The sequence below is a fragment of the Gavia stellata genome, chromosome 7 (genome assembly GCF_030936135.1).
Source record: "Gavia stellata isolate bGavSte3 chromosome 7, bGavSte3.hap2, whole genome shotgun sequence".
NCBI classification, from domain to species: domain Eukaryota; kingdom Metazoa; phylum Chordata; class Aves; order Gaviiformes; family Gaviidae; genus Gavia; species Gavia stellata.
In genome coordinates, this window is record NC_082600.1 from 8,701,953 (window position 1) to 8,719,082 (window position 17,130).

The following is a 17,130-nucleotide window of genomic DNA, read 5'->3' on the forward strand; positions in this document are numbered from 1 at the left end:
AACAGGTGATCATTCAAACATATCAGGTAAAAAAATAACTTCCATACGTGGGACCTTGCTGAAATGGATGGTGAGGTTTTACAATATGCCTACATGAATTTTAGGCATGAGTCCTAGCGACCTTCAAATGGGACTTACCCTCCTAATTCCCTCCTGACTATATTTGGAAGTTCCACCCATAAACCTTAAACATCAGAAATGTTCCTTTCATTATGGCTTGCGGCCAGAAAAACACTTAAAGGTAAGCTCGCATTAAGCAACAATGAGGTCAGTGGGACTATTCAAGTGCTTAAAACACACCGCGTGTTCAAGGTGCCGGTTCAGGAAGGACTGAAGGACCTGATTAAATGCTTTTCAAAAATAGGTGAGGATTCATCGTACCTCGCTCCGCCCTCCTTGCCTTTAACCTAATGTCATTCAATCACATATGAGGCAAGAGAGATGAGACTTAAAGGATGCAACACCCCATCCTAAGGTAGATAGTGTTTGTCTGTGTGACACCTGATGATGCTTTCAGGCTGTTCAACCTTGCCTGTGAGAATTGTGAGAATTACAATTTTTCCCTAGCCACTACCATTACTGTTGGCATGTGCACACACAAACACAAATTTTGAAGGGGCACACATATGAATGCTACTTCCAGTGTTCAAACTTCAGGAAAGATCCAATTTAAGGGGCTTTTACCTCAAAACTGACCATCTTCCACTGAGGAAAAGCTGACACATAACTCGACACAATGCCATTTCTATAGAGCTGGGCTTTTTCCTGCGGAGGAATTCAGCCTCCGAGCTAGCTCTAATTGTCACATCACCATGTAGAAATCAATGGCAGATATTTATAACCCCTTTTCCATCAACTTCATCCTATTTCAATTCTGATTCTGCTTCACAATAGAGCTTTGAAATATGCCTTAATTTTCATGACGTACTTTAGAAGAAACTAAATATTCTGCTCTATTAGAAAACCCTTCATGTTGTTATGCAACCAAAATGCAGACAAAATAAGACAAAAGCTTATTAATCTTTTAACTTTTAAAAAATATCTTTTCCTGTCTGCTAGCCTTCTTCTTTTTACCTGCTTGCTTAGTTTCCCCTGGAAAAAGAAAGAAATTGTTAAAAAATAGAAAATTGCCCCAAAATCTCTCTTTTCTCTTTATTCCTCAATGTTTAAGGAAGATTCTACTTCCATTCTTCTACTATTCTTCCAGTGGGTAATACCAAAAGATGCGGAATTTTTAAAAAAATATATTTTAAAGGAATAAAGACAGTAAAAAAGAGGAGGGAAATAAAACTTCCAAGAAAAAATTAGTATTTTATCTTTCTTTAGTCTAAGTCTTTATTTTCTTAATGAAAATTCTTGATGAAAACACTGAGGCAAGAACATTTAGCTGAGAACTATATTTCAGTAGCAAAAACTTTTAAAGCCAAAAAAAGTCCAACTCCTCTACTGAAATTAATTTCCCTCTGTTTCCTGCAGATGGACTTGATTCAGACCCACAGTAAGAACAGGTTCTTCTTCCATAAATAATTGAATCAAGATTCGTCAGCTCTAAACAATGCCTTCCAAATATGTTAGAAAATATGAATGCTACCATGCAGCCCTCGTACTTCAGAAAAAAATCCCACTTTGTTTTAGTGTTGGACACGCCCATTCATCTCTCAATGCTGCGCACGATTTGGATGACAACAGCATTTCCAGAGGCAGCTGAACTTCCCCGGGACAACTGTACACCAGCACATGCCTGCACATTTTACAGTTCAAATATGGAAATTATATAGAGGATATAATATATATATAGAGGATGAATATATATATATATATATTATATATATATATATATATTATATATTATATATATATATATATTATATATATATATATAGAGGATGAATAAGCAGTGCAAATGTGCAGTCACTACATCACGGACCATAAAACATCACTAAAATGGTCAACCATCTAGAGAAAGCGAGCTTTGCCAGCTTTGCCTTGCTTAACACGTAACAGAGGTTTTCAGCTGTACCTTATTCTCCCTGCAACATCAGAGAGATGTTGGGTTGGGAGGGACCTCAAGGGATTGCCTGGTCCAATTGCCATACTGAGGTGGGAGCAAGGATACCTGGAGCAAGCCTGGCAGATACTCACTGATGAAGTGGAGTCTACCAAAGCTAGTGGTGGCTTTACCCATGGTCTGAATCCATCCACAGCTGAAAAGTTTTGGTGGACTGATTTTGGAAACCCCTGTTTCCAACATCAGTCCTTCATTCCCTCCTAACTGACCTGATTGCCCTTCAGACAACACAGACGACCAACATTTTTTTGCCCTTTCAAGCACACTCTTTCCATGGTAGAAGTCAATCTTCTTGTTCCCCTTCAGCCTCCCTCAGCTTAAACCAAAGTCAGTTCCTCCAACTGTTCCCCTGAGATCCTGTCTTGTAACAGATTTTTATTGATCTCCTCTCTCTCCAGCTGGTCTACAGCTTTATTAAAAAACCTGTATCAAAAAAAAAAAAAAAAGATGTCTCACCAGCTATAATCCCAGCAGAATAAATGCCTTCTTCAGCTTGCCTATGACATTGGTCCTGATACTTTCCAGAGTGAGATTTACCATTTTTGGCCCACTGTTCTATTACATTCATGCAGCAGTTGCCTATCACTCTCCCCCTTTCTTTTCCTCCAAGATCCTCTCCAGGCTCACAGCAGCAGAGCCAGTCATTCCCTATACTGCGCTCACGCATTTGATTTGCCCTCTTTACCCGTGGTGCATTGCACTTGCCTTTATTGACATGCACCTTGCTGATTTCGGGCCGCCTTTCCAATTTATTGGGATCATTACGGATTCTAATGCTGTCATCTAAACCGCTTGCAACCCTTTCCATAACTCTCCCAATGTACTCTCTCTGTTCCATCACTCAAGTCTGCTAATGACAGTGTTGAATAAAATCACATGCGGGGCAAAGGCTTCCCTGGCAATTCCCTCAGGTTTGACGGTGAAGCCCTTGATTACTTTTTGAGAGAGATTTTTCAATCAGTTATCGCTGACTTTGTTATGACTGTGTTAAGATCATCTTTCACTCGTTCGCTATGAGACCACTATGCAGAAAAGTGTCAGAAACCTTTTAAAAACTTCAGATACATCATATCTACTAAATTACTCTTATTCACTAGGCAGTTATCTTGTCAAAGAAAGAAATCAGATTAATTTGCCATGAACTCATCTTGACAAATCCATGCTGGATGCTGGCCAGTGGGAGAAAACTAGTTTTAATCATTCATGACCAAAATATTCCTACTGAAGCACACCTGGCTTTTTTTTGACTCAGCAGTGGCAGGGATGCACAGCAGGTACCCAGGGAGAGATGCCATTTTGGGTGCTACCCTGTCCTTCCTCCAAATTGAAGACAAAGGGGTAAAGCTCTTTAAGGAGGAACCTGCAGTCATACTCCCACGTAGAGTATGCTTCCACCAGCAGAAAATTTTTCTTGATTCTAACAAGGTTCTTGCAGAAAAAGCTGCAGGAAAGATGAATGGAGATGAGAGACCTGCAGGCTCAGTCCTCAGTGCTCTCAGTATTTTCAAGAGGAACATGATATTGTACTACTTCAGACCTACAAAAACGAAGCAATCAGAAACCAAGGACTAGTATCTGTCATCTTTTATCCAATTACCCGGTATCTCCTAGTACCACCAAACATGTTACAGTACCACAGGCAGTAGTGCAATAATGAAACCTCCCAGCGATTTGGGCTTTTTTTTTTTCTTTTTAAAAAAACAGTAACAAGAAAAATCCCAACTCTTTCAGCTTCTCTGAACGCGCAACAATGTCACACAGTTTTTCAGTTCTGAAATTCAACCTAACAAAATTTAGGCAAGGAAATCTCTTGATTGACCTGAAAAAATAGTATTTTAAGGCCTGATTCATTCGTTTAATTCCATTTTTCTGCAATGAGAACAACTTGTCTCCGCACTCGTGTGCCCATCCTAACAACTTTCTGTACACCCTAGTCGATAAACAATAGCACTTGTCCACAAGTAAAGCTAGGCCAATATTAAGGAGTTCTAACAGAAAATACCCGTTTTACCCACTGAAAAGCAGTGCCCACTGAGGAGCACAGCTCCACTGAAATCAGGCAGGACCTGCCTGGGTAACTGGCCTGACTTACTTGGGTAACTCTCTCTTTTGAATGCCAACCACACACAGGTACCAGTACACAAAATTAAGCCCTGCAGATTTCCAAGGATCTCTGTGCAGACACAGGCCTACATCACTCACTTGGCTTTCCGAAACCTCAGAACAGAAAAACACGAACAATCTCCCTAGCCCCTTCCATCCAAGCGGTATAACACCTTGGGGGTTACCTTTTACCTAAGATTTGTTTATCCCTCTGGCACAATATGCTATAAAGCTGTGCTGTGTTGTGAGCTAGTCAGATATATTTGCTGATCTAGTTGGATTAATTAAAACTTTTTGCTTCCTGAGAGACACAGATGTTATGAGTAATCCGGGACAACCTGATAATCCCTCTGGGACCATCTCAGGTGGTTGCTTGCACTGTGTGTGAGCAAGAGCACTGAGTAAAGGCTGATTTTCCACATTTATGTATCACGTATTTAATAGCAGTTTTCAGTTGTTTTAAATAACGTAGCTCAATAGCATGAAATAACATTTCTTTCTTTATTCTTACCTCTCCCACTCACTGCCCCATCTCTCTTGATACCATAAATTCATTTAAACATATCAGGCCAATGATAATAAAAGTAAAGCTTATATAAACACACACTAGCTATAACTGTGCAAAAAAAATCCCATAAAGCTTCCCAAGGAGGCTGTTTTACAGTTTTTAAGCTCTTCATATATAAGACACATGTTTTTGCTACAAACTAGAACCTGAATATCTAAAAATCTACTGCCATGTCAGAGTTAAAGCAAAACAAGGCGCATATGCCCCCCATGGTACTTCGGCCAATTACCCTTGTTGCATCCACCCCAACCTTGCTCTTAGACCCAAGTTTCATGAAAAAGTAGATGATGCTAGAACTTTTACTCCCTAAGAGTAACTTGTTTTCTGCTGTAGGCTACTGATACATTTATACTCTAAGCCTTTTCCCCGCGGCTCTTCAGAGAATATTAAGATTGCCAAGTTCGGCTGCTGCACTGAGACCAATACCCTGCCTGGAAACACTTCATCTGCTCCAGCTGTGAGACATAACTGAGATTGCTAATAATTAAAAGATATCACAGAAAAATCTTGATATCCTTGCTTTCTAGAACTGATAGCACTTGGACTATGGTCCAGCAGTCCAGAAGTGTCAAAATGCTTTTTCAATGGCACTCAAAAGGGGACATTTCCACTGAAAGGCAACTTCATATAACTTTCTGTGTCATTTCCTTCTCTGTGCGCTGATGAGTAAATGTGAATAAACAGTTTCACTCTCTCCTGATTTGGAGGTTAAAGAATTAATCACCTTTCTCACTGCCACATCTGAAATACCAAACTGGTAAATTTATCCCCAGTTCCACTTATAACTGGTATCAATTCCTTAGTTGCACAGAAATCTTTACCCCTGGTCTTCTAAGTGTCCTGACGCCTTTTGAGAACCTTTCTTCAAGCTCTGAAATATCAAGATACGCTCACTTCAAAGACAAGGGGTAGGGGTGACGCAGAGCTTTACTTCTGGTATTTCATCCAACGGGATATTGGTGACGAGGCCAAATGCCAACCTGCCCAGAACAAGACAGCTAGAAATACACCCAAATCAGCCCTTCTGGGAAAATCTTTGTCACCCTGTCTCAATGTTTAAAACCACTCTGGGTCAAGCAGTTCTTTACCACAAGGCAGTCCCCACATCAACTCCTCCTCCTCCATTAGCTCTATATCTCTTAGAAGTCCAATTAGAAACTGATGATCTCCTCCAGACAATCTCCACCGCCCCTAAATAAAACGCTCTGTCTTTGAGACGTAGTTATTAATGCATAGCTGAGTTTGCAGCCTTTCCAGGTGGATGCATGCTTGTGCAGAGGAGCAGGAGGGAAGCAGTTGCACACGGAAGAGCTCCTATTTTGGAAGCATCCTTGTGCCCTCCTCTCAGTAGCCTTGATCAGGGCAGTTTTGCCAAACTATGTAGTAGATTCACATTGTACAACGTAGAAGACCACGCAGAAGTGAGAAGCTGCTTCATCTCTCCCTCACTGGGCCAAATTCTGTAGGACGTATAAAACTTTGCGAAGTCCAACCTGGCAATAACCTGCAAGCGATCCCTCCAGGGTGTGCAGGCTGTCACCCAGCTCTCCAGCCTCTTCACACTGATCACTGTGGAAGCATCCTGCACCCCACCTGCCAAACGCGGTTTGGGGGTTACATTTGTATGTAGCTGAAGCAATCAAGAGCTCCCTAGCGGGGCCACGCTCTTGTTCAGAGAGACATATTTTCCCCCACTGGCCCACGTTTTAAGAAACTGTAAGGAGCAGCTCAAAAATTGGCCGAAGTGCTCTACTGCTGAAAAGGCTAAACCCTTCTGTGGCTCCTGGACAGGTGGTGCAGAGCCGTGTCTCTCCCATATCCCACATTCCTGCAGGAAAAGAAAATGCCTTACACAGGATTGACTCTTGTAGGACACCCTAAGAGCAGAGCTGGATTTCAACCATAGCTAAACACTCAAGCCTATACATTCCTACAGATGTAAAGCCTTCTCACATTACTATCTGTTGCTGTGAAAAATATGATTTAATCTAGGTTACTGGCAATGATTTTTGCTAGAAGGTGCTATCTTACACATACATTTTCCTCGGGATCAAGAATTAAATCTCATGGACTCTTGGGATTGCCTGTCTGGAAGTCTGCCAGACAAGCGCTTTCCTACAATTATACACTGCTGTGTCAGTGCGTGGGCTTAGCCACTGCTTAACAAATTTACTAGATCAACCTCCATGATTCATACAAACAGCACTCAAGTGGCTAACTACCATATATTGGCAGAGAACTGACAAACGTTACTTGAACAATGAAAGAACCCACATGAATAATGAATTAGGTTTTGGCAGATCAAAGGAGAGATGTCAGACAGTCCGTGGCAGTCCATGTCACAACTCCAAAACAAGAGCTGAGGAACAGCAAGGGAGGCTACCACGAGCAACCAGCAGCTTTTCAGCACCGTTTGCCCATTGCTCAATACGGGAGGTTTTAGAACCAGAGGTGGCTCGGATGAGAGCATCTTACCCGATCTCAAAAGGAAAGAGCATGTCCTATTCTCTCCGTTTAGTAAAATGAAAAGCAGAGCAGGGTATCAAGAGGAACCCACCCAGGCTCTCCTTCATCAGCTGTCCCCTGAACAATAACAACTTGGGGTCAAAGTGACAGCAATCACCTCTGTTTTCTTTTCCAACCTGCAAATCATCATCCTGGGTATTTTTAAGATGAAAACAAGAAGTCAGCACTTCAAGCCATGAAATCAGGAGCTGAGTTTTGGAAAGAGCTATTTAGAAATTCCTCCAATAGCTGGCAGAAATAACCAATTTTCCAGAGAAGGTACCCTGTACAATCACCACAACAAATTCTTCTGCTCGTACACAAAACCATAATTTAAAACCAGTCATTGAAAAATAATACCTCCCCCACAACAACCTCCCCATAAATCTGGAAGTAAATAGAAGCCAAAGCAAGCTATGTATATGAGATATAAGTATCTCCCTAAAGCAAGAACAACAAAGCACCCTTTCTCAGCTCTTCTGGGGACTAAGAGATTGAGACTAAGAGATTCTTCTGGGACTTTCACACCCTGACAAACAGTGAAGTATTCAACGTTCATTGACACTACCGCCTTTGATATCCTGTTCTGACCTTCCCTTGCAGCAAGAGTCGTCTGAACACTTCAGTGACCAGAGGAATATACTGGATTTCTGTTAGTGCTTAGATGAAGTATGTGGTAGGTTGGGCCCACTGAGCTGGACAAATAAACTCATGTTTATTATTATGATGTCAGGCATACGGCAGTACACAAACTCCTGCGGCTTAAACATTCACACTTGTTTCTTCAGAAAAACTCATCTGTCCTGAATTCTGCAGGCTGTTTTGCCCTGCCATATTGCCACCTTCCCCAAAATGTCTCTTCCCTTTTACAGACTCTGCTCACTGAAGTCCTGGCTGTGCTGAGCTGCAAGACAGTAACGGTGTACAAACCAGTAGTATCTTTCTGGCTTCTTCCTTAATACATTCCTTTTTGCAAAAGGCACAAAACCACTGAGTTTTACATCTACATCTATGGCTGTGCCGCAGAAGCCTAAAACCTGACTGTGGACTGAGCTAGGGCAACATGCAACAGAAGAGACCGAGTTTCTTGCTGGAGACTGCAAGCTGAGAGGTTTTACAAGAAAGGTCCTTCCTGATAAACAATGATGATGCTAAACAATTCCTGGTCCATTCAAAGGATCTGATGGACCTACCTATTTGTTCTGTTCTGTGCAGAGAGGGGAAAAAATGACCTGTATCAACACAAAAGGAGCTACAAAAAACAGATTTTCAATGCATATTCAGCAACTCTAGGTAGCAAATGCACAATAGGTATTTAAACAATAACCCGTGTAAAAACCTTGCTCCCTTGTCATAGCATGCTTTATGTCTGCTATTTTTAGCTTTTCAAGTGTCAAGAAGCAACAGAAAAAATATTGCTGAACAGCACTGGACACCAAGAAAGAGCATGTAAGGCAAAAAGAAATCTGAAGTAAGCTCCACAAGATGAGGTTAAGTTATTCAAAGCTCTCTTCCCTGCAAGACAGGTGATGTATTTCGGTCTAAGTACCCCACCCGATTCTGTCCTCAGTGAACAACCAAGTGACAAACTGCCAATCAAACTGAAAAGCATCCCCATTCATCTGGGTTTCCCCCGCCACCACCCCGCACCGAGCAATGCTTTATCAGCAGCTACAGAATCTTAGTTCGGCTATTTTTACCAAGCACACCATTTTGCAATCCTGCCCACCAGAAGGATTTGCAAATCTCTCCAAATACTCCTCCCAGGTCCCGATAACTTTGCCAGCGTGAATAGGAAACTTCTGGCTTGCAGAACAAGCCGCTGCTAGCTGACAAAGCAGTGAAGATTTTCTTTCATATCTGCAGTTTGCATGAGTAGGCAGCTGGGATTGTGATGAATTACTATCTCTGATTCCAGTGCGAAGTTTAAGACGTTTATTTGGCACATTCTGTTAGAAAACACGCTGCCAATATCAACTATTGGTATTAGCAAACTTCTTCAGAAAAAGTACCAAAGGTATTTCAGAGCCTCTCTCTGCTTATAACAAGAGTCAGTTCAGGGACCAGAGTTTTTTACTGGTTGAACTGTAATTGAATTTTCCTGAATGTTTATCTCAAAACTCTGTTTCAAAGGAAAAATCAAAACATCCTGTTTCAAAAACAACTCAAACGAATAATTTTCAGTTCTTAGTTACACCTTTTCTTGGGGCCAAATCCTTTTCCCAAGCTCACTGGCCACTTTGATTGCCTGAGAAATTGCCTTTTCCATCAGCTATTTGTTGTGCCTTCCTGTCCCATTTTGGTGCTCAGACTGTCATGTTTTCAGCAGCTGGCACTGCAAAGCATGTTTGTACAATCCTGTAGGTTTGATCTCCTTGCAGAAACACTGCAAGTATAAAGCCCATGACCAGTATCTATTTGAAAGTTAGCATAATTTCTAACCAGTATTCAACCAACCAAGCAACTCCTTTAGATTTCAGGAGCAGTCATCATACTGATGTGCATGAATTGAAAATCTTCAAATCTTCATTAATACATTTGCGAAAAGAGTCAACCATTTGATCATAACTGAGCATTTTTACACTTGCAAATATTCTAAAAAGGTTTCTTCTGTCTGTTGCCTTCCTGCATGCCACAATGCTCTTTACCCCACTCACAAGGGAAGCCACATTTATTTTGATGGCGTTATTTTTATGCAATAAGCAACTTAACTGTCCTTTTGCCATGCTTCTTGAATTTTAGATTCTACTTTTGACTTTGCCCAAAAGCCTATAAACCTACTCATGGTTTTCCAACTGCTAAGCTTACAGGTACCACTTACAAATTTGACATGTACATTTAATAATTTTGTAGGTAACACTTATGAAAACTATTAAAATCAGCCAGTAGCACATACATAGGTTGTTGTAAATGTCAACTTTGATACTACTGTGTGTATTCCCCACCTTTAACGTATGTTTCAGTGATGAAAAAGCAAGAGTTCAATCTACCTAGAACAAATACAAAGTAGGTTACAAGCTCCATTTCCTTCTCACTTACTGAGGCCATGTATCTATTTTGTTGTTACTCTGATAAATATTATTATTATTATTCATTATGTTTTTACATCTCTCAGCCCACCCTAAATCATTTACCACGGCTGCGTAGTTCCTTCTGTGGGACCGTCCTCTGCAGGGCAACAGAGACCCCACAAAAGGCAAGGGAAGTAAACATAACAGTATTTAAAATGTTTTACATCGACTACATTCTCCCAATCCCCAGCCTTCTGTAAATACCACAAAGCAGTTTCAACAAATGGCTAATCAGCACCTATAGGTTTTCCATGGCCTAGTTGAAATAGCTCATTAATGCTCTAGCTTGGGGATTTGCTTTTTATGGACTTCGAAATGTTTTGAAACACATCAACCCATCATGTAAAGATGCTGTTCAGCAGAAATTTCATTGCACCACGCTGCAAGCAAAGTCCTAAAACTGCAACCTCTCTTTTTAAAAAGCATTTAAAAATCTCCAAACAAATGGCTTTAATCTTCTAAAGATCCAGAAAGACTGTAGCAAGAAAACTTCCTTTTTATAGTTCAATATTTCTCTGAGATGGGCTCAAAGTGTTAGCTGAGACAATTATCAGAGAGATTATGCAGATCTTATTTTCAAAAGGTTTTGTTTGCTCTCTTGTTACATAATTGCTTAGTGTTTGTATAGAGCTCAGAAAATAGAAAGCATCGAAGAAATACCAAGAATTATTTATTTAAGAGAAAAATAAATCTCCCAAATGATATTACATTTTCAGCAGTCTTTACTATATTTTAAAGATTTCTGTTAAACAGGAGAGCTGCTCAGTGATCTAACCTTGGCAGCACATGAAAGGAGAAATATGCCTTACCACTATTGTTTTTAGACTATTTCAGCAGAGCTGCGAAACAGCAGGAAGCAGAGAAAAGGTGCAACGTAGTGTCATCATTTTCTTCACTCCTAGCTTTGCTGGTGACAAAGGTCACCACATTCAAGAGATAAAATCAGGACGTGTTGTAAGTCAAACCAGTGTCATAAAGTACATGACCACTCATGGAATCACTAAATGTTTCGAGAATTGGCTAAAACCACTTCAAACGTTTCCAAGCCTGTACAAGTTTATAAGCAAAACTCAGTCCTGAATTTGACTATACAATGTAACTTTTAACCAAATTCCAGCCAAGACCTTTAAAACATGATTAAAGCCATCTTTAAAGCGTAAAGAAGAGGCCCTGAACTCGATATAAAATTGTCATCGGGCACATTTATGTATGTATGTACTACGCTTAGTCTCACAAACAATTTAAAAGCTACAGCAACTACACAATTTCAATTCCTGTTTTCAGTAACTCCAAGTTCATGTCATGATTATTTACAGGTACTTCAGATTTTTTAGGATGTCAAGAAAGCTTACAGCAAGTGTGCTATGCAACCATCACACTAGCTATACAGCTACCTTTTGCTTAAACACAATAAAATCAAATTCTACTTACAGCCAACCATCATCATAGCCACCGAAAAAATCTTCTCTCCATCAGTGGTTGGTGCTATGTTTCCAAATCCTATCGTTGTAAGGCTTGTCATGGTAAAGTAGAGAGAGGATATGTACAAGGAGTCTTTACTGGGTCCTCCTTCCCACTGCCCTGAGCCAGTGGTGTTGTATCGATATGGTGTCCCAATACTCAGTGCCAATTGGTAGAGCCAGCTATCTGTTTTGATTGTATTAGTGACTTCATCTATAACTTCGTAGTCCCCGATGCTGTACCATATGCAGGCTAGCCAGTGGGCCACCAGTCCAAATACACACACCAACAGTACCAGTACAGCAGCACCATATTCCAGATAATGGTCCAACTTCCTGGCAACTCGACCGAGTCGTAGAAGACGCACCACTTTTAAGGAACTGAAGAGGCTACTGATACCCTAGAAAAGAATAAAAATCATTATTTCAGCTGAAATATCCTGCTGGTTAACACAGAAGGCTGTGCAGCGATTACTGCATCTGCTTTAAAACTTTCTATACAATATTTTCATGCCCCAGATGACAGAATACAAGATCAAACCCTCCTCCCCCTCCAGTACTTTTGTCCTCATCAGGGTAAATCAAGTTTGACACTTATTAGGTGGATAAATTACTTCGTTCAAGCTCAGTCTTTCCAAGTAACAGACGAGTTCTGTAGAATCCAAAGTGAGAAATGGCATGTTTATTACAAAAAGGAGTGATTCGATATTTTGCCAGTTTGAAGTAAACAGGAGACTCTGCTTTGAGTCTGCTCCCTCTGACTCAGGGAGGTCAAATGTGGTGGAATAGCAGTCACAGATGGAGCTACGCCATCCAAGTGGAGTCTTCTCAAAGCTTCTCAGAGAACAGTATTCTATTAAATCCAAACAGAGGACTGGATTCCTTGAATACTGTGTTCAGTTTTGGGCCCCTCACTACAAGAAGGACATTGAGGTGCTGGAGCGTGTCCAGAGAAGGGTGACGAAGCTGGTGAGGGGTCTGGAGCACAAGTCTGATGAGGAGCGGTTGAGAGAGCTGGGGTTGTTTAGCCTGGAGAAGAGGAGGCTGAGGGGAGACCTTATCACTCTCTACAACTACCTGAAAGGAGGTTTAGATTGGGTATTTGGAAAAATTTCTTCACTGAGAGGGTTGTCAGACATTGGAACAGGCTGCCCAGAGAGGTGGTTGAGTCACCATCCCTGGAGATACGTGTGGATGAGGCACTTAGGGACATGGTTTAGTGGTGGACTTAGCAGTGTTAGGTTTACGGTTGGACTTGATGATCCTTAAAGGTCTTTTCCAACCTAAATGATTCTGTGATTGCTATTCTGGCCAAAATGGGGGTCCACCTACTTCAACAATCCTCAGCATTAACAGCTGCTCAAGAGAAATGTCAGAAAGTAATTGTAAGGGGTAACTACAGAGAAATCTGCCTATTGTTCCTCTCATCCACCAGAAGCAGCTGGGCAACTTCCTCTAGTCCAACAGTCTCCACCTCATATCCTTCACCATGCTAATATAACTCTGGATATTTTGTTATTTATAAGAAGTCTCACTGACTGAACATGGAACTAAAAACTGCGGGCACATCAACTTTCTGAGTGAGGATAATACAGACCACAAGGTACTGGCAAGAAAACCACATGCCTCTGCATATAGGGTTAATTAGCCTTCCGATCAAAGATATTGCAGATATTTTCCTAAAGCAAGTATTTGTGCAGTGTTTTTTTTCCAAGCAAGATAAATGAAGTACAAATAAACGGAAGTAAAAATATTCAGGAAATAGAAGCACAGGGACCATCAAAAAGTTAATAGAAACATCGGAGAGGGAAAAAGAAATGTGTATGTCCTCCTCCATGCACAAATGTTTTGCAATGTATTTTAATAGAGTTTATAAATGCAGAAAGAGAAGAAAAATGTGGTCCTGATCTATTGTAATCCCATGTTATACCTAACTTGTGCATTAAATTAATTAGTGGCTCAAAATAGAAGGTTTGTAAAGGAAGGTTTCTAATATAAAACATTCAGAAGCTGAAGACATTTAATTTAAAGTAGAAATTAAGACATAGAAAGCAATGAGGCAAACATTCCTAGTTACTGTGCCAAGATTAAATTGCCCTTTTCTATGCATCATTATCAAATCAGTCTAGTCAAAACACTGGCTAATTATATTATCAAACAGTAAAAGACTAGAGTTTCTGGAGTTTTCCATACCAGAAAAACATTTATCTGTTTTGCACCTCTGTTTCTTTTCACAACTAACGTTTGAAGGGTAACATACATCTGATATTTCTAGATGTAATCTGTTCAACAAAGTTCTTGTATGCTTTTCAAATCCTGTTGGAATTTGTTTCAGCTCCCCAAATCCTTAATAAATTGAAGTTCTATATTTGCATTCAAGCTCTCATGATGACTAATACCATGGAGGGAAGTGGAATTTTCCCATTTTGATTTCTGTATTTTGCATTTACACAAGACGCAGATCTAGTTTATCATTCTTATTGCCATATAAACATATATTTATTTACTTGCTTTGGGATATATGCCTGTGAGGCACTCTGAACAGCCAACTTGTCCAATAAACTGGGAATTCCCTTACAGCATTCATTACACAATGGACTGGGGCCAATGGACTACTGAATGAGGGTCACACCCCACAGAAAGAATAGCTACATTAAAAAAGAAAACTACAAAGTAGTTTAATAGTGTATTTCATGAAATTAATCTACAGTGTGTTTCAGTGAATTAACCCTGCGCTGCTGAAAGTTTACAACTTGCTGTGAAATCAGAGGGAGAAAACAGCAGGGTGGCTTTTTGCAGGATCAGGTCCTATTGTGTTAGTCAAGGAGATACAGTTCTTTCCATTTTACTTAAAGAGTCACTGTTCATTACCAAGATTAAGGCTAGGGAAGGAGTTAGAGACCTGGAATCTAAACTTGGGAGTCCCCTTTTTGCACCCAGTAGTTTAAGTTCGTCCCAGTGGCAAGGCTTACGCTGTTCTTTCTACTGCACAAACCCAAACTGAGTGTCAAACCTTGATCCGGAGAGTTTACAGTCTGACACTCTGTCCTCCATCCATATTACACCTTCTCTCTCTAAGTTACGTGGATAGTTTAGCAGTTGTACAACTAATATAAAAATACAGCATTCATTTCAAAGTCTGGGAGAAAGTTTGTGCTGTGATTTTTTTTGTTTTCCTAAGCACAGATAACTATCACATCTCTTACGTATAAAACAAAAAGAAATACTTCTTTTTAGCTGACATTGAAATGTATTCTTTCCAAAGGGTAATTCATCTAAGTAAGTTACACTGTAAGTCTTAAAGCCAATTCAGTCTGACCCACTACTTTAAGGCCAAAAAATCAGAGCCATATTTATTGATTATTTACATTTCCTGTCCAATCTTACAAAATATAAAGACAATATCAGAAGCTTTAAAAGCCTATTCCATAAAATACTACATAGGAAAGAGCAATTAAGCACATAGTAAGTGACCAGGTGATGCATCGCGCTGTTTAAAGTACTGGGTTGGGTCAAGCTGGTACATTTACACTTAAAGTGCCTGATGATAAATGCGCAATGGTTAATACACAAAGCTCTGCCTAAGATTCAGCAACGATGTCTTTGGTGGAAAGTATGTGAAAGAATAACTGCCTTGAATTAAGTTTGGGTTATTAAGAAATTCAGTGTTCTAAACTCAACTGATTGCTGGCTGCCTTTAATTTCATTTTTCTTTTAACTGTATTTATGCTCCATAATGAATATTTTGGAAACCCTTCTAGTAAAGGATGAGCATCTGCTCTAACTGAAGTAACCTCAGCACTCAAGGAATAGAGAGGTGATTAGAAACCTTGAATAGAGTATGTAATTTCATTTGGCACTAGCATCATGTAAATAATGTATGTTCTTGACACTGAAGATCCAGCCTTCTGGGAAGAACATTTGTCGCTCTATTGTTGTATTTGGCCATTGGGCCAGCTGTCTGTAATATCTGCTGGTCTGTGTTCTCTGACTGAGAATACCTCGTTATGTTATGAACCATCCAATCCTGCCCCTTGAGGTTTTGACTAACGTATTTGATCATGCTTTAATCAGATGAGGCCATTCAGCTTGCTCATCTTCAATCATCTCAGCTGTAGAAATCTTTTAACTGAAAAACCACCTACTCCAGAATTGCATTTTGCATGTCAAGTTTGGAACCAAATTCCTATCTGATACACCCTATCAACTTACTTAAGCGTTACAAGTGTGAGTCACTGGAGACTTTCCCAGTGACTCCTAAGGCCACTGGATCAGGAGAGGACACAAGCAGTAGCTCTGAACCAGCCCTTTTTGTACCACCATTTCTATCTAGCAGACAGATGAAGCCAACACAAAGGAAGTAGACAATGTAAAATTTATCCAGAAAGACATTTTTGAGGAATGGATGTTCAACTTTGGAATTAAATTAGCCATTCATGATTAAACAAAGCCCAAGTTTATTGACATAAGCCCCTTGCAAATTCTGTGTTCTCAAATTCTCCTGATATACTAAAAAAGGAAACTCAGTTTGATAGCAGAGGCACAAGTGATGACAGCACTCAGTTTGAAATGCAGAGGGACCACTCCTTCCCATTAAAATTACCTGAATCTTGCCGTTTCAGATCCTAGATATTACCACATTGTCAAACTTCAGTCCTCCAGGATGAAAGAAGTGTCTAAGCTGTGTGTCTTCATCTGGCTAAACTTTTCTGACCACAAGGCTGAGAAAGATGTTTCCTGCAATTGCGATACACGCTGTGGGAACAGACCTCTGCACCTTGAGCAAGAACAGGGAGCCAAGTTCTCTGGTGCTTAATGAATCCCTGCTAAGCCAGGCAATAGGAAGGATGAAGCTGTCAAAGTCATGTTATACAGGGGTTGAGAGCCAAACATGCAAGGGGATAAAGAGAACATTGTCACCAGAGGAAAATGAAAGTTAGCAAGTGCAGGAAATTATTCAAGTTACTATGAGTGCCAGAGATGTCCTCCTAAATCAGGAAAGAGAGAGTGGAGCCTGTTCTACACCAAAGGAGCAACGGAATAGCAGAGCTGCATCTTTGTAAAAGATGTAAAAGATTTAATCAGCTGTTTACTTGCTATTCTAGTAAGTCTTTCCTGCAATAGGAAATTATTGCATAAAAACAGAAACAGCTATTAGTTTCTACCATTTAAATACTACAATCTGCTTAAACCTCAAAATTAAATCCCAGTATGCTGAAATGGTAAATTTGTGCATAATTTTTTTTTCTATTAGGGAACAATGTGTTTGTAAATCTAGGCACTTTTTCAATTAGATTTCACTCCATGATTTTTTATTTATTTGTTGTTAGCTGTGGGCACACATGCAACAGCAAC

At 40.1% G+C, this 17,130-nt stretch overlaps 1 protein-coding gene across 1 annotated transcript in view; it reads right to left on the reverse strand.

Moving 5' to 3' along the window:
• The window catches only part of KCNH5 (potassium voltage-gated channel subfamily H member 5), a 162,211-nt gene that overhangs the window by 88,905 nt on the left and 56,176 nt on the right, over window positions 1-17,130 (reverse strand). The window contains exon 7 of the mRNA XM_059819622.1: window positions 11,747-12,176. Coding sequence (XP_059675605.1) covers window positions 11,747-12,176 — 430 coding nt within the window. The remainder of the gene's footprint in view (window positions 1-11,746; window positions 12,177-17,130) is intronic.